Raw genomic sequence first — 21,135 nt, forward strand, 5'->3', positions numbered from 1 at the left:
ACTCATTACAGTGGCACAGAACACTCCAGTAAAGAGAGTGCTGGGCATTGGGGGAGGCACAGGAACTGCCAGCTAGCAATAAATACAACTCAGTTTCATGGAAGTGCTGTGGTGCAGCTCCCTAAGCCGCTTCCAGGGAGCACAGCGGCTGTAGCTCCCAGCTCAGGAGCCAGGGACACAGCAGAGAACTAAAGAAACTCTGTGCTCATGTGTCCCAGGGCTTGCCTGCAGCCTAACACTGGCTTACAGGTATCTTCCCGTAAGACTCTCTCTGTCAATGTGTGGGAGGAAGGGTTTAAAATACATCTGTATTCACATATTTGCTCTGGACCAAAGAGGCATCAATTGGTAGCCCTGCTGAAGGCCAGATCCCTCAACAGACCAAAGGCACAGCAGTGCCCACACAAGTCCCCACCTGACAACTGGAGCAGTGTCACCTCCTGCTCCCTTGTAATCCATCCCCAAGTTTGTTCTCATTGACAACATAAACAACCAAAGCCGAGCCAACAAGCACAGTACCCTCCAGTCGCAGCAGAGCCCAGGTAACACCCACGTGGATGCAGCAGCACACAAAGACGACCGTTCAGTGCTCACTCCTCACTGGAGCTCTAAAGCAGTCCCTGGAGACGCAGGTTTGAGTCCCTTTTACTAACACAAACACTCCCTCTACAGGTGAGCAATGCCTTTCAAAGCCTAAACCGTGTGCTCAAAAACGATATCCCCAGATAGTTGTCGTGCTCACCCATGTTTTAATTCACAACCACTCCACCGGGACACAGCCACCTCTCTCCTAGCGGCTGGGGGCACTGCCTGGATGCCTCGCAGCAGAAGCACTTACCCAAAGACCCCCACCCCTTGCGTGAGTGAGATGTCATCCTCCTCCAGCTGCTCCCATCCTCCTCCAGCTGCTCTTCTCAGTCCCTCCTGGCTCTTCCCCTCGCAGTTAAAGGAAGCAATGAAACAGAACCCGACGGGGTGGGTCCCGTGATGCCTGAAGTGATTCAGATGACAGCACTCGGCAGCAGGAAGCGGGAGCACCCGGCTGCCGCGCTGCAGGGCAAAGCCAGCCCCGGCCCCAGACGCTGCAGGCGCTTCTCATCTCCTGCTTCAGCACCAGCAGCTCACCCAGCAGTCCTGCTTTCCAGGCAGTAAAAGCTCCCGCAGCATTTTTCCCCTCACTGTGGGACACGAGGTTGGGCTCTGGCTCCCCCAGCACCACAAGGACATCGCACTCAGAGACACAACTTCAGAAGGAACAGGAAATAATCCTCCCCAGCTGCCTCATCAGTCCCTGCTGCTGCAGGGGAAGGAGCCAGCTTAACACCGAAGCAGCTATTTCATGTGGAAAAAACAAAGCCCAGGTCACAAGACTTGTCTTGCTTTGATAGCTCAAAGCACTTCTTCCTCCCCATCCCCACGGCACCTCTTCACAGGGGCAGGTACCTCCCTTCCCACCAGACCCAATGGGACACAAATAAGAAAAAATAGAGTATAATAAGCCAATTGTAACTGAAAAAAAACCCACAAAGGGTTGTTACAGCAATCCTGCTGGTGGCTGGCTGGCTGCCAGCAGAGTATGGCTGTGCTGGGACAGTATCATCCCAGAGGCTCATGTTGCCACTGAAAAAAACCATTTCTCTCAGTGAGCTGGTTTGGATTTTGTCGTACTCTAGCCCATGAAACATGTAACCCTGCCAGGCCTGATGTGCACCCTTGGAGTAAATTGCAAGAGGGACGGACATCAAACTTAACCAAAACAAAAAACCTAAACCACCTCCAGAAAACCCTAACTGCTAAGAAATCAAACCACCATGTATGTAAAGTTGCAGGCAGCAGCCTCAGAAGAGCTCCCCATGTGCTGCTTCTGCTGCTCTCTGCTACAGGCACCTGCAGAAAGGCAATACCAGTCAGTGACTACATGTGAATAGAGCACAGCAGAGATCATGGAACCACAGAGTGCTTTGGGCTGGAAAAGGTCTTAAATCTCTTGCCATGAGCAGGGACACCTTCCACTAGCCTAGGTTGCTCCCAGCCTGGCCTTGAACACTTTAGAGAAGACATTACTTTCCCGTGTTGTTCCTTCCTCCAGTTTGCAGTGCTGCCTGCAGGGACTGCAGCCTCTCCTTCTGTGTGAATGAAACAGCAGCTACAGGTCAGCTGAAAACCCAGCGATTTCACACTCCAGCTTGGAGTTCCCTTGGGTGCAGGCAAAAGGATCTTCAGGGAAAAATAAAATGTTCTAAAACGTGTTGCCATTGGCAATGGCTCCATTTCACAAACAGAATCACATCATGGGGGGTTGGAAGGGACCTTCAGAGATCATCCAGTCCAACCCCCTGCCAAAGCAGCTCCCACCTAGATCAGGTCACACAGGAACGTGGCCAGGTGGGTTTGAAGACCTCCAGAGCAGCAGCCTCCACACCCTCCCTGGGCAGCCTGGGCCAGGGCTCCCTCACTCAAACAGTTTTACTTTTTGTTTCAATGGAACTTGTTGTGTTCCAGCTTCTTTCCATCACCCCTTGTCCTGGCAATGGATACAACAGAAAGAAAGTGCTGCCCCAAGCTCCTGACAACCACCAGTGAGAGATTTGGAGCTATGAATGAGCTGCCCCCTCAGTCTCCTCTTCTCCAGCCTGAACAGCCCCAGGGCCCGCAGCCTTTCCTCACAAGGAAGATGCTCCAGTCCCCTGAGCATCTGGGTGGCCCTGCACTGGCCTCTCTGCAGCAGTTCCCTGTCCCTCTGCAGCTGGGGAGCCCACAACTGGGCACAGGACTCCAGATGAGGACTCAGCAGCTGTGGCAGAGCAGAGGGGGAGCAGAAGCTCCCTGGCCCTGCTGCACACACTCTGCTGGATGCCCCCAGGCTGCCATCGGCTTCTTGCCCACGAGGCCACGTTGCTGCTCATGGGCAGTTTATTACCACCCAGCACTCCCAGGTCTCTCTCTGCAGAGCTGCTCTCCAGCAGGTCATCCCCAGCCTGGCCTGGTGCAGGGGGTTGTTCCTTCCCAGCTGCAGGACTCTGCACTTGTCCTTGTTGAACCTCAGCAGGTTCCTCTCTGCCCAACTCGCAGCCTGTCCATCTCTCACTGCCTGGCAGCACAGCCTCTGGGGAATCAGCCAGTGCTCCCAGTTTGGTGCCAGCAGGGAACTCACTGAGGGTCCCTCTGTCCCCTCATCCAGGTGCTTGATGAAGATATTGAACCAGACTGGCCCCAGAACCCATCCCTGTGGAACTCCACTGGCCACAGGCCTCCAACTCAACTCTGTGCCACTGATCAGCACCCTCTGGGCTCTGTCATTCAGACAGTTCTCCATCCACCTCACTGTCCTCTCATCCCAGCCACACTGCCTGAGCTTTCTGATGAGGATGTTGTGGGAGACAGTGTCCAAAGCCTTGCTGAAGTCAAGGTAGATGACATCCCCTGCTCTCCACTTATCCAACCAGCTGGTTATGCACTCATAGGAGGCATCAGGTTGGGCAAACAGGATTTCCCCTTGGTGAATCAGTGTTAAGTCCCCCTGTTGCTTCATGTGTTTTGAGATGGCATCCAAGATGAGTTGTTGCATCACCTTTCCAGGGATGGAGGTGAGGCTGACCAGCCTGGAGTTTCCTGAGTCCTCCTTCCTGCCCTTGCTGCAGCCTGCAGTGACACTGGCCTGTCTCCAGCCCTCAGGCACCTCGCCTGTCCTCCACAATTGTTCAAAAACGATGGAGAGCAGCTTATCAACCACATCAGCAGCTCCCTCAGCACACGTGGGTGCATCCTGTCATCCCACAGAGCTGTGGCTGTCCAGCTCACCTAAGAACTCTCTAATCTCATCCTCATTCACCAAGAGAGTCTTCCACTGTCCAGACTATTCTACCATCCTGTATCGACTGGGCTTCCCAAGGACTGGCCTTGGCAGTGAAGACTGAAGCAAAGGCAGCATTCAGCAGTGCTGCCTTCACTGCACACACTGTCACCAGGACATCCCCCTTGCTCATCAGTGGGTTCCACATTCTCCCTGCTTTTCCTTTTGCTGATGTATTTTTAAAAGCTCTTATTTTCCTTTATTTCTTTGCCAGGTTTAGTTCCAAAAGGGTTTTGGCCTTCCTGGTTTTCTCCCTGCATACTCTGGTGATGTTCCTATACTCTTCCCAAGCAACCAGGTCCTTTATCCATCTTACATAGGTTTCTTTCTTTCCCTTATGTAGCTCCAGTAGTTCTCTTTTCATCCATGTAGTCCTCCTCCTTCTTTTTCCTCATTTTTTACTGTGGAGACACACTGATCCTTGGTTTGGAGGAAGTGGTGCTTGAAGACAGACCAGCTTTCTCAGACACTCCTACCATCAAGAATCCTGTTCCATGAGATTCTTCCAAGCAGATCTTTTGAAGAGGCCTAAGTCAGGTCTCCTGAAGTCCAGAGTCACAATGCTGCTTGGTGTCCTGCACCTTCCGTGCAGGATCTTGAACTCTGTTACCTCATGGTCACTGCAGCTAAGCTTGCCTCCAACCTTCCCATCCCCAACCAGACCTTCTTTATTTGCAGCACACCCCTCATCCCTGGCTCATCAACCACTTCTGACAGGAAGTTGCCATCAACATTCTGTAGGAACCTCCCGGCCTGTGTGTGCTTGGCTGAGCGGCTTTGCCAGCAACTATCAGGGTGGCTGAAGTCCCTCACGAGGACCAGGGATTGTGAGGCATCTCTCAGCTGTTCGTAGAAGGCTTCATCCACTTCCCTCTCCTGATCAGGTGGCCTGTAGCAAACTCCCACAACAATACCACCAACATTACCCTGCCCCTTAATTCTCGCCCACAAACATTCAACCAGCCCCTCATCCCCAAGCAGAGCTCAATGCACTCTAATTGCTCTCTCACACAGAAGCAACTCCATCCCCTTTGCCTCATCTGCCTGTCTTTCCCAATCAGCACAGAGCCCTTCCTGGCTGTGCTCCAGTCGTGGGAGCTGTCCCACCATGTCTCTGTAATTGCAATGAGATCATGGCCCTGCATCCTCACCCACATCTACATTGCTCCTGCTCATTCCCCAGGCTGCATGTGTTGGTGCACAAGCAACACAGGGGCTTACTCAGGCAGTCAAGTTTCCCTGGACAGGTGCAAGAGAGCCCTCCCTCATTTGACTCTCCCCCAGGGCAATCAGCCTTCTGCTTCTCATCATGGTGTGGGGATGAAGAGCACTCATCACTGCATTCCCTGCCCTGACCTGTTTCCCTGTTAGATGGCATAGCACACACTTTGCCATTTCAAACTCCACCCCTGAGTCCTTCAGTTTAAAGCCTCTTAATGAGGTTGGCCAGCCTGTTCCCAAAGATACCGGTGCCCTCATGAGTCAGACATCTTCCATCTTGCCCTCTCAAATTGCAATCATTGGAGAGGGTCCCGTTGTCATCACAACCAAAACCTTTTCATCAGCACCAGCCTCTCAGCCAGGAGTGAATTCACATGATTTTTCTGTTATTGCCCCTCTGGCAGCCAGGATGGATGAAGAGAGAACTTGAGCCCCCCTACCCTTCACTTGCTTCCCCAAGGTTTTACAGTCCTCCTTGGCCATGGTAATGTTCTGACTCATCCCATTGCTCATCCTCATGTGGAAGAGGAGCAGGGGATAGCAGCTCACATCTCTCAGGAGAGGTGGCCCTCTCAGCTCCTAGCAGGCAGCACATCTCACCACTCCTTGTCCCATCAACAGATGGGTCCTGGTGCCTCTTAACAGGGAGTCACCTACAACAAGCACCTGATACTTCTTTGATGGCACCTGCTGCCTGTGGCCAGTGGAGTAGTTGGTGGTAGATTGGTCCTTGAGGTATCCCCACCTGGACCTTGCTCATCTACATCCTCCACTGTTAATGCTTCCAATTTGTTCTTGACTGGAACACTGGAGGGAGGGTTGCAAAGCAGAGTCCTGCTTTTCTGTGTCACCAGGGTCCAAGGCACTTCATCCTCAGTTGAGGCTGGGGCCTGGTTTTGGAACTATCAGTCAATCTCTAGCTCTGCTCCTCTAATATTTCAGAGCCTGCTAATAGTTTCTTGCAGCTCTTTTACCCAATGCTGCAGCAGATACCTATCACACATCCCTTACATTAAGAGGTGTACCTAAACATCCCCTGCACTGAAGCATCCTTGCTGCCCAGCTCTGTCTGGGTGGATGCATCGATCTTCTGCAAGGCATTCTCTTTCTGAGCCCTTGCTTTAGGTTGCAGGCAACTGCTCATCATCCTGTCAGCCTGAGACCAGAGCTGGGGCTCTCTGTGTGGGTAGTGGGTTGTTTGCTGCCTGTCCTCCCTAAGCAAACTGCCTTGAGACAAACAGCACAGAACTCACTCAAAGTTTTAGTGGCTCAATTAGGATTATCAATGTGCCTTTTGCCATTGCATTTTAGGTGTCTGGTTACCAAAGTGATTCACTCCTTGCTGTTTGCCTGCCTGCTTCTCCTCAAACTGCCACATCCTCGAGCTTCCTCTCATTCCCCTCCTCACCCCACTGGAGATGGCAGCTCCCTTCCTGGGGTGGTCAAGAGAGGTTGTGGGCTGCCCCAGCCCAGCACTGGCACAGGAGCAGGTAACTAGAGAAGCTGTCCCTCTTGGGCTAGAGCCTCACTGGCCCCAGGGGAAGGGGACAAGCTGAGCTGGCTGGTGGGAGCCCAGCACTCCACCTCACAGCTCCATACAGCACCTCGTCCTCAGTGGCCACTTGAGCCAGGACAAACACCAGGTGAGCTGTTTACATTAGGCAGGGGCTGTACAGCCACACTGGCCTGCAACAATAGATGGGTTTAGAGAAACTGGGAAATCTACCAACACAAGCTGAGCACAAAGATTTCAATTGTTTTAGGGCTCATTTGGGCTCTTTTGTTGTTCTTTGGCAGGCACTCGCATGTGCCCCAGGGAGGAGACAGAGATCACTTTAGTTGGAAAAGACCACCAACTTCATACTGTCACAGCCACCACTAAGCCATGGCCCTTAGCACCTCAGCTTTGCAGTATGTCCAGGGATGGCAACTCCCTCACCTCCCTGGACAGCCTGGGCCAGTGTCTTAACAACTAAGTGAAAAAACATTCATCCTAATCTCTAATCTAAACCTCCCCTGGTACAACCTGAGCCCATTTCCTCTCGACCTTGCCAATTGCTCCTCTTGTTCCATGCCTTGGGCTGACAATCATGCAGCAGGGCATGTTTCATCAAGTGATGCCTTACAACAGTGTCAGGAAAGCTTCTCACCCAGAGTTACTGCACAGGTTTCTGTGCACAAAAGCGAGGCATGGCCTAGGGGAAGTGGCTGCGCCAACACTGGGCACTGACCTGGGCACAACATTCTCATTTCCTACAAATTCAGCAGAAAAGCAGGTTTCCTGAAGTGTAACCTCCACATAAGTCTCTAACAGCCAAGAGTTTCTTCACAAAACAGCTCCAGTTCCTTTTCAGCATCACCTTTTGACAAAAAGCTGCCTAACTTGCAGAGATTAAATTTAAAGGCAGTTTGTGACTGTGACATGTAAAAACCAGTCAAGGGGAGTTTGATACTGGCTTTTAAGCTTTCTGTATTTTCCAGACTAAGTTTGGTTGGTTGCAGCAGTTTCCACAGTGAACTGCAACCAACAGCTCCCCTGTTACCACCCTCCTTGGAAATCCGGGGTGGTGAAATCAACTGACCGGCAGGAGCTTCGGGTTTAAACCATACCTGTGTGGCTGGGAAGCAATGAGTGCCTCCAAGGTGTCGCCAGGCCATCCTCAGGCTGGCAAACCTTCCCCAGCACACAGCCAGACATCAGGGCATTCATCCAGCCCTCCCAACACAAACGGGAAGAGCGTGATTAACACATGACCCAGGGTGAGAGAGCCAGAAGAAATGCTGGTGGTTTGCATCACAGTTCTCATCCTGAAGGCACCAGATTCTTGGGTGAAACCTCCTGACAGCGTTTGCAGGCTTAGACTGGATCATGACCAAAGATGTGCTCATGGACAATTCCTTCCCTAGGAGAGCTCCAGGAAGCAGGACGTCCTTACAGGCCACATTCTCGCTAAGGAGGTAACCTCCTTCTTGGATGAGGGTTTCCAAGGTGAGATGGCCACAGACCCTGCTCAGGGAGCTGCAGGCCAAGCCCACGCTGATGGCACAGAGAGGCCAGGGGTTCCCAGAGACATGGCAGTGAAGGATCTCCCTCCATCCTCTGCCCATGGCAGGGCCGAGAGGGAGCAGCCCCATGACCTGCAGCTTCAGTACAACACATGAACCAGCCACAGCCCAGCCAGTCCAAAAAACAAGGGAAGAATGACTTGGCTGCAAGAAGAGCTTAATGCTGAGTAGTCTTCCAAATTGGGCAACAGTCCTGGCCAAATATGGGTTTTATAAAAAGCATTCTTTTTCCTCTTTACAGCAGAGAAGTGCACAGAACACACACACCAGCCTCATTTAAACCCACACACACTTCAAGGCTCAGTACTGCTTCTTAAATGAGATTACTGACATTGCAACAGGGCACATCCCAAGAGCCAGCCTAGCAAGAGGCTTATATATTCTCTCCCCCATTCCCAAAAGTCTATCCCTGCCTAGCCACCCAAGCAGCACAGCTCCCCAAATGTCACCCCCCACACAGAACAACTTACCAGACAGCAGCAGTTGGAAATACTGCTCCTTTCATGTTCACTCCAACAGGGCAGACAAGCAAACAACTCTATTTATTACAGGTAGAAGGAAGTTTCTACTTCCATGCTAAAATAAGTTACTGCAGCCACAGAACTAGTGTTTTGTGAACCCATTTCCACTCTCCAGGTTAAAAATGGAACTCCAGGTAGTCACACGCTGCTCACACCCTGCAATCTGTGCTGCATTCAGCTATTTCTCTGGAACTGAACAAGTGCCTGAACTGGCTGTTCCAGAGCTGAGGTCCTTCAGAGCTGACCATAGTCATCAGACAAAAAGAAGCCAGCCAAAGCACCACTTCTCCTCAAACATCACCACTTTTGTCACCCTCTTTTCCTTTCCTTTAAAAGAACCCCAAAGACAACCATGGCCACAGGAGCAAGATTCCAACAAATATTCCCAATTCTATTACACATGCTGTTTAGTCTCCAGCTTGCATCAGGTTTCAGCTGGAGACCTGTCATTTCAGACCTAGAGAAGTGCCAAGCACTACCTCTCTTCCAGCTGAGTATCTGACTGTCTGGTTTTGAGACTCTTCCCAGCACAACCTGAAATTCAAGCAGCATTACGTGGTGGTGGGTTAAGACTTACTCTGGGGAGATGGAAGCTCTACTTCTTGCTTGACAAGGCAGAAAACTCCCAAATTACTGAAATAGAGGCTAAATGGACTTAAGAGGGGATTTTCTGAGGCACAAACATCCAACTTGCATAAAATCCTCAGTGAGAAAAGCCTCCTGAAAGCCTCCCCATGGCAACGGGAAGGGGGTTACGGGAGGAGAAGCAGAGCCCTGGCAAGAATTGCTGCTAAGCTTCCTCAGGGAGGTGGCATTAATGACCAAAAGACAGTTGCCAAACTGCAGTGAGAAGCGCAGCTGGCACACACAAAGTGCTGTGAGGCAGCCAGGCCCCAAGCACCGTACACATAAGTTACCTTCCCCACATCTTCCTCCCACTGAAATCCCCCCGAGCCACAATGGAGCTGATTTGATACGTTTTTGTCTAAGCAACGGCTTTCATTCTGCTCACAAGGACCCTCAGGCAGAACAGCAGCTCCATCCATCTTTCCTCGTACAGTCACTGGATGTTTTAACAACAAACAGAAGTTCCTTAAGAGGGGGAAGATAAAAATGGCATTTTGGAAGCCCCAAACTGCAGCCCCACAGGTCTGAAGCAGAAGAAGCTGGCACACAAACAACAGGGCTGTCTCCCCAGCTGCCCTACTGAAGCAGCCCTCGGGACTCACTGAATTTCTGCAGATGGCTCAGCCTCCCACAAAACCAGGACATACATTCCCTGGCTCACCTTCCCCCTCCAATGGCAGAAGCTGCAACATTTTGGTGTCCAAATGTTCCGTGGCTACCCACAATGCCAGTGCCCTCAGAACACAGAGGACTTTCTTTATCCCCTTTGAAAAGTGGCATTTGGCTGGAGAGTAAAGCAACCACAGCCACTTCAATAAGCAGCCTGACCCTCAATTTCCAGGCAGGTTCTCAGGAAGCACAGTCACAGCAGCACATTGGCCTCAACTACAGCAGGCAGCAGAGTCACCTCCTGGACTTCAGATCCTCTTTCAGTGGACACCTGCTATACTTCCACACTCTGCAAAAGGCAACTGCACAGTTTTATCTGCAACCTCAGCTGATTGTCACACAGCACCTAAGAGACAACAGATACTATATTGTGTGGGCAGCAGGTCAAGGGAGGTTCTTCTCCCTCTCTACTCTGCCCTGGTAAGGCCTCAACTGGAGTCCTGTGTCCAGTTCCAGTTCAGGGAACTGCTGAAGAGAGGCCAGTGCAGGGCCACCAAGATGCTCAGGGGACTGGAGCATCTTCCTTCTGAGGAAAGGCTGCAGGCCCTGGGGCTGTTCAGTCTGGAGAAGAGGAGACTGAGGGGGGACCTTATTAACACTTATAAATATCTAAAGGGTGGGTGTCAGGAGGTTGGGACATCCCTTTTTTCTATAGCAATTAGCAACAGGACAAGGGGTGATGGGATGAAGCTGCAACACAAACAGTTCCACTTAAATATAAGAACAAACTATTTCCCTGTTCAGTGGAGGGAGCCCTGGCACAGGCTGCCCAGGGAGGGTGTGGAGGCTCCTTCCTTGGAGGGCTTCAAGACCCGCCTGGACATGTTCCTATGTGACCTGATCTAGGTGAATGTGCTTCTGCAGGGGGGTTGCACTGGATGATACCTAAAGGTCTCTTCCAACCCCACCATTCTGTGATTCTATATAGATGCAAAAGGTTCTGCCTTTACTGATTCTGATCCTCAGGTTCTCAAAGAGGAGCAGAAATGGGCTGCTAGAGCCTGCAGCAGGATTGCTTTTACTAAGACTTTTTAAACAGAGATTTTGCAGCAGGTGTCACTAAAAAGTAAAACAAGAAGCAAGGTGATTGTACATCCCTTGGGGAGGTCTCACTGCTGTACTTCAACTTCCTGAGAATTTTATGCTTACAGCAAGAAGCCAGGGAGAGGCAAAAGGACTATGAGGGGGAAAATCCCCTGACAAAAACCTCTCCCCACAAAAAAACCCATCAGTTGCCTCAATCTGACCAAGGGACTCGTCTGGGTAGTCTGGTGGCCCGTAACTCTGGCACACGAGCACGCCTGCAGCGCCCATTCTCCTGAAGAGCACACGCACCCATCCACTCCAGACAAACACACAGCTGTTGTCTGCTGCAGCTGGATGAGAAAGAGCATATGGAGACTGAAGTAGCTTCCCCAGAAGCTGGTCCTGTCCCAGTGATGACCCAACACACTTGGGTTGGAAAAGCCCTTGAAGCTGCTGGAGTCCAAGCGCTTCCCTCACTGTGCACAGCCCAGCACTGACCCACAGCCCTCAGCACCTCAGCTCCAGAGCTTTGGGATCCCTCCAGGGCTGGGCACTCCCCCAGCTCCCTGGGCAGCCTGACACAGGGGCTGACATCCCTCTCAGGGAAAAAATTCCTCCTGATCTCCAGTCTAAACCTCCCCTGGGACAACTGGAGTTCGTGTCTTGAATCACAGAGTGGTTTCAGCTGACAGAGCCCTTTCAGCCCATGGGGTTCAGCCTCTGTCCCAGCCCCATCACTCACCAGCCCGTTGCCCTCAGTCCAACACCCTCCCAGCTCTGAAACCCCTCCAGGGACGGTGACTCCAGCAGCTCCCTGGGCAGCCCCTTCCAATGCCTGACAGCCCTGGCAGCCAAGAGATTCCTCCTCACACCCACCCTCAACCTCCCCTGGTGACACTTGAGGCCTTTTCCTTTTGTTCTATTGCTTGTTACCAGGGAGAACAGACCCAATCCCATCTCGCTGCAGCTGCCTTTCAGGTTGCTGTAGAGAGTGAGAAAAAAAGCTCCCTGAGCCTTCTTTTCTCCAGTCTCAACAGCCCCAGATCCCTCAGCCCTTCCTCATCTGAGACATGCTCCAAATCCTTTCCCAGCCCGCCAGCCCACCCGCCTCTTCAGCAGAGTCCTTCAGGAAGAACTGCACGTGAAGCTGCGCTGCGTGACCAAGGGCGAGCTGCCACTGCAGGAGGAAGGGCTGCACACGTGACGCCAATGCACACCCCCAGCCCAAGCCCTGCCGCCAGCTCTGCACTCAGACACTCACACTGGAATCCAAACGTCTGGACAAACCCGCTGGACGAGTCCAAGACGGCAACAACAGCCACTGCCAGCCCTCACCCAGCTGCACGTTTGCTCCAGGCTGAGCTTCATCCATCCCAGAACACTCAAATGACTTGGGATGTTACATGCATGAACTCTCACCCCCTGCATAAGCATCCCAGAGGCGAGGGATTTTGGGAGGCAGGTTTACCTTCCTTCACTAGTGACCAGATGCAGTTGATGCCACCCTGCACACCAAGGATGGATGAGAAAATGACAGTGGCAGAGAGAAAGAAATAATGAACACGTTGGGCTGAGGGTGAACACAAAGGAGCAGAAGCAGCAGGTGAGCCTTGAGAGCCCCTGGAGCTGCAAGCAGGCACCTTGGTCTGAGGGGAGGATGCCAGCACCACCACACACACACAGCCTTGGAAATGCAACTCTTGGGTGAAAACAAAATCATGTAATTGTTTAAAACCTCTAGAGCAAACCTAGGCAGCAGCAGCACAAGCCTGAGTGCTGCAGGAGGTATTTCCAGGCACCCCAGCAGCAGGAGACCATCTCCATGCACGAAGCCTCCCTGACAGGGACAGTGGCCAAGCCAAGAGCTCACTCCTCCATCCCTCCCATTAAACCAGTTGTTCATGAAGAGCAGCTCTTCATCTAGACTCCGTGTCCTAATTGCACAACCGGCTTTAAGCCTCGCCAAGGCAGCTCGAGCCAAAGGACGATGGCTCACTCACAGATATTTCCTGCAGTGTTGGTCTGTCAGCCACATCTCTCACCCCAGCACCAGCCTCACAGCTGGACTGAACGCAAATCACAGAGTCACAAGGGCTGGAAGGGACCTGGCAAGCTCATCCAGTGCAACCCCCCTGCTAAAGCAGCACCACCTAGAGCAGGGCACACAGGAACTCATCCAGCTGGGTTGGAATGTCTCCAGAGAAGGAGCCTCCACAGCCAATCTGGGCAGCCCCTGCCAGTGCTCCCTCACCTCAGCAGGGAACGACTTTGTCCTTGTGTCTCTTTGGAACCTCTGACATTCTTATGATAATAAAAAGGTATCTAAAAACTAATGGCAAAGATGCATCATACAAGTTTGTCTCTTTTCCTCTAAGCTAAAGCCAACTAAAAGTAAAATATCTAATACAATAGAGACATGAGAACACAGTCATTATATTTGTTCCTGCTATTAAAAGACAGAAAATTCACACACTACACAATGTTTGAGAAAGGCTGAGAAGGTGCAAGGACGACACAGGTCTGTTGAAAATCACTTTGGGTTGGGTGCTGCACCCAGAGCATTTCAGTTTCTGGAGTTACTGGAGAGCAACTGTGAGTGAAAACACCACAAAACCAAATTCATTCCTCAAAACGTATTTTGGTGCCACCAAGTCTGAGGGCACAGACCTTCACCTGCCACCATGGAGGGCACTTCAGAAAGGAGCAGCTCAGCAAGGCCCCAGGCTCAGGTCAGCAAGAGGAGGATTTGGCCATAGGATGAAAAACAATGCACTACTTTATACAACCATCACTCAAGCCATATTTTAAAAACAAAGAGAGATCTGTTTTAACATTGTTCTGGGAACACAGGGAGTCAGAGGCACAAGTGTCTGCCAGCCAAATACCCTCCCTGCTGCCTCCCAGGTGTCAGCACTGATAGTTACTGCCCCAGGGCCACCCCGAGCCCAGAACAGAACCACCTGGGGTGCATTTCACAAACATCTGCTCTGCACAAGGGTAAAAAGCTAAACTGCTTCTTTCATTCTAACTGCAAAAAGTAATCCTGAAGCACAGCCTTCAAGATTAACAGAAGCTTTAAAACTTGGACAAGTGAAAGCTCAAAACATCCAAAAGCTGTTAATGCACAAAGGATTCCCAAACTCTGGCTGCCCTACTCCTCACTCCTGGGGGCTAAATTCAGATGGGAATGTCCCTTGAAGGCCCAAACAAACCCAGAGGGACACCAGCTCAGCCCGTGTGCTCTCTGGCAGTGGCAGGCAGAAAGAAGTGGGGTTGGTGTGTCCCCTGGTAGCTCCTCACGTCCCCTTACGCTGCCCCCAGCAAGGGCATCCACCAGGGCGGCCCATTGTGATCCTGAGGAGCTCTTTTACCCCTTAACACAGTGCTGGGACCACAGAATCACACAACCCCACAACGGTGGGGGCTGGAGGGGCCCTGCAGAGCTGCTCCAGCCCCAGCCCCTGCTAAAGCAGGTTCCCCTGGTTCAGGGGGCCCAGGAACGTGTCCAGGTGAGTTTGGGAACCTCCCGAGAAGGAGCCTCAGCACCCTCCCTGGGCAGCATGGGCCAGGGCTCCCTCACCTCAGCACCAAAGGAGCTTCTCCTTGTGTTTAAGTGGCACTTTTTGGGTCCCAGCTTGTGTCCCTTACTCCTTGTCCGGTCACTGGCCACCACAGCACAGAGCATCACTCCACTCTCCTGCCACCCATCCTTTAGGGACTTGTAAGGTACCTTCTCCCGAGGCCCAGCTGCTCCCGTCTTCACTCGGAAGCTCCTGGGAGCTGCTGGAAGAGAAAGAGAGGACTGTGCTGAGGCGGTGCGGGCGGCTGGGGCAGCCGGCGCCGAGCTGCGGGGTCCGCGCGGCCCGGCCCCAGCGCGCCCCGGCCTCCCGGGGAGCTCCCGGGGACCCCCCGCGCTGGGACCCGCCGCTGCCTCACTCCCTGGGTCTCTTCAGCTTTCCGCGCGGCGGGACGAGACGTGAGAAGCAAACCGCATCTTCCCTTCGCGCCCTGCCCCGCAGCCGCCCCGCACGTCCCGGCCCCGCGGGCGCCCCTCCGCTCCCGCAGCCCCGAGGTCTGGCCTGCCCCGCCGGCCCGGCCCGCACCTCCGCCGCTGCCCCGCACGTCCCGGCCCCGCGGGCGCCCCTCCGCTCCCGCAGCCCCGGGGCCTGCCCCGCACCTCCGCCGCCGCGGGCCCCGCCAGGCCCGGCCCGGGCGCCGCCGCCGCCGCACCTGCGCGGGGGGGCGGGCCAGGAAGGGGGGGGCCTCGCGGGGCCGGTCACGCCCCGTTCTTGAGGCCGCGCGCACGCGACGCCTCGCCGGCGCCATCTTGAGTGTGGGCAGCGGGGCCTGCGAGCGGCGGCCCCTGCTGAGGGCCGGGGCACGGGCGGCGACAGCGGCTGCGGGGAGTTCCTGAGCTCAGCCCAGCCCACCCCACATCACCGCTGCTTCTCAGGGACGTTGTTCACCCCATTTTAGAAGCCAGTGCTCCTCCTCCCTTGTCTCCCCTTTCCCCTGGCCACTGCAGATGAGCTGGGGGCACGGGGCGGTTACCCGCAGCTGGAGAACACACCCACAGCCGTCAGCGGGTCCGTGCCAGCCTCTCAAAGCCCGACTCTGATGGGAAACCTGTGCAAAATTGCTTCTGGGGATGGAAAAAATCCCCAGCTCCAGGAGTATTTTTCTCTCCAGATTCGGTAAATGGGTATAAAAGGCATCGGTGCTTTCTGTGACCCACAGCAGCCCCCGGGGCTTGTGGGCACCTGCCAGTCTCTGACCTGATGCTCCTCATAACCCCCTCTGTGAGCAGGGAGAGCCCTGGTGCCTCAGTTCACACGCAGTCTCGAGGGCTGGAAGAGACTGCAGAGCCCACCCAGTGCAACCCCCCTGCTAGAGCAGCACCACCTAGAGCAGGGCACACAGGAACTCATCCAGCTGGGTTGGAATGTCTCCAGAGAAGGAGCCTCCACAGCCAATCTGGGCAGCCCCTGCCAGTGCTCCCTCACCGCAACAGGGAACAACTTTGTCCTTGTGTCTCTTTGCAACCTCTTCAGTTCCAGCTTGTTGCCCCTTGTCCTGTCACTGGCCATCCCTGAGCACAGCCTGGCTCCAGCCTCCTCACACCCACCCTTGATGCATCTGGAACCATTCCTGAGCTCACCCCTCAGGCTCCTCTTCTCCAAGCTGCAGAGCCCCAGCTCCCTCAGCCTTTCAGCACAAGGCAGATGCTCCACTCCATCACCTCTGTGGCCCTGTGCTGAACTCTCTCCAGCAGCTCCCTGTCCTTCTGCAGCTGAGGGGCCCAGAACTGGGCACACTCTTCCAGATGTGGTCTCACCAGGGCAGAGAAGAAGGGGGAGTAGAACCTCTCTGACCTCCTGCCCACAGCCCTGCTAACCCACCCCAGGATGTCATTGGCTTCTTGCCCACAAGGGCACGTTGCTGGCTCCTGCTCATCCTGCTGCCCACCAGCACCCCAAGGTCCCTTTCCCCTGTCCTCCTCTCTACCAGTTCATTCCACAGCCTGTACTGGTACATGGGGTTGTTCTCTCCCAGATGCAAGGCTCTCCACTTGCTCTTGTTGAATTTCATTACATTTCTCCCCACCCACCCCTCCAGCCTGTCCAGCTCTGGTTGAATGGCAGCACAGCTTCTGGGGTGGCAGCCACTGCCCCAGTTCAGTAACATCAGCAAACTCACTGGCAGTGCCTCTGTTCCCTCAGCAAGGTCGTTAATGAATAGATTGAACAGTACTGCTCCCAGCACCAACCCCTGAGGGACTCCACTAGACACAGGCCTCCAACTAGACCCTGCCCCATTGATCACAACTCTCTGCCTTCTTCCCTTCAACCAGTTCACAACCCACCTCACCACCTGATCATCCAGCCCACACTGTCTCAGTTTTGCTGTGAGGATGCTGTGGGAGACGGTGTCAAATGCTTTCCCCTCTCCCTGCCTCCCTCCATGGGCCGAGCAGTTCGGGGACACTCATGGGCAGCAGTTTCCACGGCGATTGCCCCACAGCTCCCCGGCACAGGAGCAGCCTCAGCAGCGCAGAGCAGCTTGGAGCAGTGGCTGGGGCTGGGACCGTGCCTGGAGCGGCTGCCGGCAGCAGCCCCCCGACCGAGCCCCATCCCAGGCCAGACCAGTCCCCACCACCAAACCCACCTCCCAGTCCAGACCAGTTCCCCTCACCGACTCCCCTGCCCTGCAGCCCAATCCCCCCCACCGACCCCCCTGCCCATGCAGCCCAATATCCCCCACTGACCCCCCTGCCCGTGCAGCCCAATTCCCCCATCTGAGCCTCCCTGCCCGTGCAGCCCAATCCCCCCCACTGACCCCCCTGCCCGTGCAGTGCAATCCCCCCCACCGATCCCCCTGCCCGTGCAGCCCAATATCCCCCACCGACCCCTCTGCCCGTGCAGCCCAATCCCCCCCACCGATCCCCCTGCCCGTGCAGCCCAATTCCCCCATCTGAGCCCCCCTGCCCGTGCAGCCCAATCCCCCCACCGACCCCCCTGCCCGTGCAGCCCAATCCCCCATCTGAGCCCCCCTGCCCGTGCAGCCCAATCCCCCCACCGACCCCTCTGCCCGTGCAGCCCAATCCCCCCACCGACCCCCCTTCCCATGCAGCCCAATATCCCCCACCGACCCCTCTGCCCGTGCAGCCCAATATCCCCCATCTGAGCCCCCCTGCCCGTGCAGCCCAATCCCCCCCACTGACTCCCCTGCCCGTGCAGCCCAATATCCCCCACTGACTCCCCTGCCCGTGCAGCCCAATATCCCCCACCGACCCCCCTGCCCGTGCAGCCCAATATCCCCCACCGACCCCTCCGCCCGTGCAGTCCAATATCCCCCACCGACCCCTCTGCCCGTGCAGCCCAGCCCCAGCCCCCAGCCCGCCGGGCAGCAGCAGGGCCCGGCAGCACTAGAGGGCAGCAGTGGCGCGGGCAGGAGCCCGGCTCAGCGCTCCGCGTCCCTGTAGGGGTCTGGTCCTCCCACGGAGTCTGGCTCAAAACCTGGCTGGTTTCACCTCTGGGCCTGGAAGCGTGGCCAGAGACAACCCGGAGGGAGCCGCGTTGATGGTGCTGAAAGCGCGGCGGGAACCTGTCCCGTTCTGCTGAAGAGCCCGTATCCAGCAACAGGCAGCCCCAGAGGCACAACAGGAGCAGGACAGCCTCTGCTGCTCCCTCCGCCCTGGTTCTGGGAAGTCTCTGCGAGCTGCGGGCTCCTGCTCAGGTGCAGATGCACAGATGTGTTCCCTTCCCCCCGGGATGGTCCCATGTTGCCGCATCAACCGCAGCACCCCGGGACCCTCCGACCTCCCGAGCAAAGGGATGAGCCACAGAATCACAGAAGGAACGTCACCGTGGAGCTGGCAACGGCCCCATCTGTGGCACATGGGAGAAGAGGCACCTTGGTTTAACCATAACAGCCACCCCAGAAGATGGCACAGCATCATGCCAGAGCAAGGAACACCCTTTAGAAGAGGAAGGCTCTGCCTCAAGTCCCGATGAGCTGAATCCAGGCTTCATCTGATCTCTGCAATCAGCTGGGCTCCCTCTGGGATCAGTGCTAAGGGATGAGCACCAGCTGCTCTGCCCTCAGCCCCAGGCTAGATGCAGCCCCCATATCCTCGTGTGTGGTGTGGGGCTCCCACCTGTCAGACGTGCACTGAGCTGAGGTGTGTTCTCAGCCCACCCACCTCTCTGGGAGCAGGATTTGGTTTTCCACCTTCCTTGCCCACCAAGCTTGGAGTGTTGGGGCTGATGGTGAGGGGCAGGAGAGCAGCGGGTTCCTTCCAGGGATGGCAAATACCCGTCCCCTGCCTGGTGGTCCAGTACTGGTAGCAGTGAGCAGCTCTCCCGCCCTGCTTGCTGTTCTGGTCCTTTTCTTCCCCCTTCCTTGTCCCCAGGCCTGGGAATTCCCCTGTGCCCCACAGAGGAGGTCTTTGGGCATTCCCCAGAGCAGCCCCATGTCCAGCTCCCACTTGTTTTCCCATTAATTGAAACTCTCATTTTTCCCCTCTTGGGAAGGTCAGTGTTTATTCCCTGCTCTGCATGGCATGCAAGAGGCCTGGGAGAGCCAGAAATAAACAGGACAGGAAGGTGCAACTTTGCAGCCTCGACAGAAAATGACTTTTCTGTGAAGTGATGGTCTTGGGGAAGGACCAAGACTTGCTCTGCTGTGCTCTGCCACCGTCCTGCTCACTCCTACAGTGACAAAAGCTGCTGCTGTGGTTTGGCTGCTCCATGGGACAGTGTCAGGAAAAGAAACCCAGACCTGGAAACACTTGCAGACAATCCACAGGGAAGGCAGCCCCATCCCTGATTTCCTGCCCATTGTTTTCTGCACCCGCTCACCCACGAGCCAGCATCACCAGAAGAAAGAAAAGGCCACCTCCCAACCAGCCTGTGAAGCTCAGAACCATCAGCCAAGGCAGGGCCAGCCCCAGGGCCAGTGCTCTGTCCCCAGCCTGCAGGAAGCCACTCACTCCAGGGAAACAGGAAGCCCTGAAATAGCAGGAGTTGGAAACACGTGGCCTGGGTAGCAGAGCTGAGAGACCCCAGTGTCCCATCACCTCCTCTGACAGCTCCTGATTTGTCCCTTGGCAGCATCTTGTGATGAGCCCACTGCCTGTTCCCTCTCCTGCTGCTCTGGTTTCCTCATCTCCCTCCCCAGCCCGTCCCAGCAGACCCCACTCCCAAGCAGTGGGTGCTTTGGCACCTGCATCCCCCTGCATCCCCCCTGGCTGCTGCTCGCCAGCACCTCAGCCCTGAGCCCTCCTGGGGTGGGGATAAACCCAGAGATGTTCCTCAGGAAGGCTCAGCTCCTGGTGCAGCCCCACACCAAGGACAAGCACCCATGGAGCTGCTAAGCTGGTGTGCTGACCCAGGGGGCAGAAGAACCTGAAGGCAGATCTGAGCTCCCCAGGCAGAGGGTGAGAGGAAAGGAGAGGATGCTCTGGACCACACAAGGCTGCTGCTTCATCCACCTGATCTTCCTCAAGTAACAAGTGACAGGACACGAGGAAAGGGGCTGGAGTCGCCCCAGAGGAGGGTGAGGTTGGAGCTGAGGCAGAACTGTTTCCCTGAGAGGGGTGTCAGCCTCTGTGCCAGGCTGCCCAGGGAGCTGGGGAAGAGCCCAGCCCTGGAGGGATCCCAAAGCTGTGGAGCTGAGGTGCTGAGGGCTGTGGGTCAGTGCTAGGCTGGGCAGGGTGAGGGCAGGGGATGGACTCCAGGAGCTTCAAGGGCTTTAACAACCCAAACAATTCCATGATTTTATACCTGCACACAGTGGCTACCAGCAATATCCACTCAGCATCAGCCTTCCAAGTACTGACAGGCAGCATGGAGCTGGGAGCCCACAGAGAGCAAGAAACACATCCCCAAAAGGCAAATATCACAGCAAAAAGGGAAAAGAAATGCTCTCCAGAACCCAAACATGCCCTAGAGCAGTGGGACAGGCAGGACACAAGCATTCTTAGGACACAGTGAGGAGAAGAGTATGTGGCTGGACATCATCTGAAGCAAATCATAAAGAATTATAAGGGGGAAAAAGAAAGCTATTCTGAGTCCAAAGAGCATTGTGTGAATTGACTGCAGCTTGCTGGGGGCAGAAAATCAGGGCTGATTATGTTGAGAAGGGTTCATTGCAGGCTTCAGCCCCTGCCTGACTGCAGGCTTGCTGCTGAGCAGTGGGGACCTGGGGCTGCACCTCCTGGCATTAGTTCAGCTGGTGTAAATGTGAAGCTAATGCCAGCTGAGGCAGCAGGATCCCCAGCCAGGACCAGCCCAACTCCTCTGCTCTCCCTTGAGCTCACCCTGACTCACAGTCTCAGCAGTGTCAGGTTTTGGTTGGGATGGAAACAAGGCTCCTGCCCCATGCTGCTGCTGAGGGGGATGCAGGAGGGCAGCTTCTCATGAGGCAAAGGCAGGAGAAAGCCCAGAGGGCCAGGACAACCTTTCCCTGCATCACCCCTTGGCCCAGACATGCTGAGTGGAACGCTGCCATCTGAGAGGCACGTGAGGCCCGTCCGTTCCTGCTCCCCAGGGACAGCCACAGCCACAGCCAGAGCCACAGCCACAGCCACAGCCACCCCTCTCTGAGCAGAGCAGAACAATCCTGGGAAGTGACCCTGGCTGAGGGGACAGG

The 21,135-nt window shown here is 55.1% G+C and overlaps 1 protein-coding gene across 10 annotated transcripts in view; it reads right to left on the minus strand.

Moving 5' to 3' along the window:
* Window positions 1-15,213, minus strand: part of LOC104558527 (H(+)/Cl(-) exchange transporter 5) — a 46,981-nt gene extending 31,768 nt beyond the window's left edge. The window contains exons 1-3 of one of the 10 annotated variants that reach the window (XM_062006357.1): window positions 15,161-15,206; window positions 14,564-14,766; window positions 839-1,332 (exon numbers count right to left, since the gene is read on the minus strand). In XM_062006357.1, coding sequence (XP_061862341.1) covers window positions 839-875 — 37 coding nt within the window. In that variant the 5' untranslated portion in view covers window positions 876-1,332; window positions 14,564-14,766; window positions 15,161-15,206. Of the gene's footprint in view, window positions 1-838; window positions 1,333-14,563; window positions 14,767-15,086 lie in introns of all 10 variants that reach the window. The other 9 variants (XM_062006356.1, XM_062006358.1, XM_062006359.1 and 6 more) reach the window with 9 other exon arrangements.
* Window positions 15,214-21,135: the final 5,922 nt, after the last annotated feature.

Source organism: Colius striatus, chromosome 13 (genome assembly GCF_028858725.1).
Source record: "Colius striatus isolate bColStr4 chromosome 13, bColStr4.1.hap1, whole genome shotgun sequence".
NCBI lineage: Eukaryota > Metazoa > Chordata > Aves > Coliiformes > Coliidae > Colius > Colius striatus.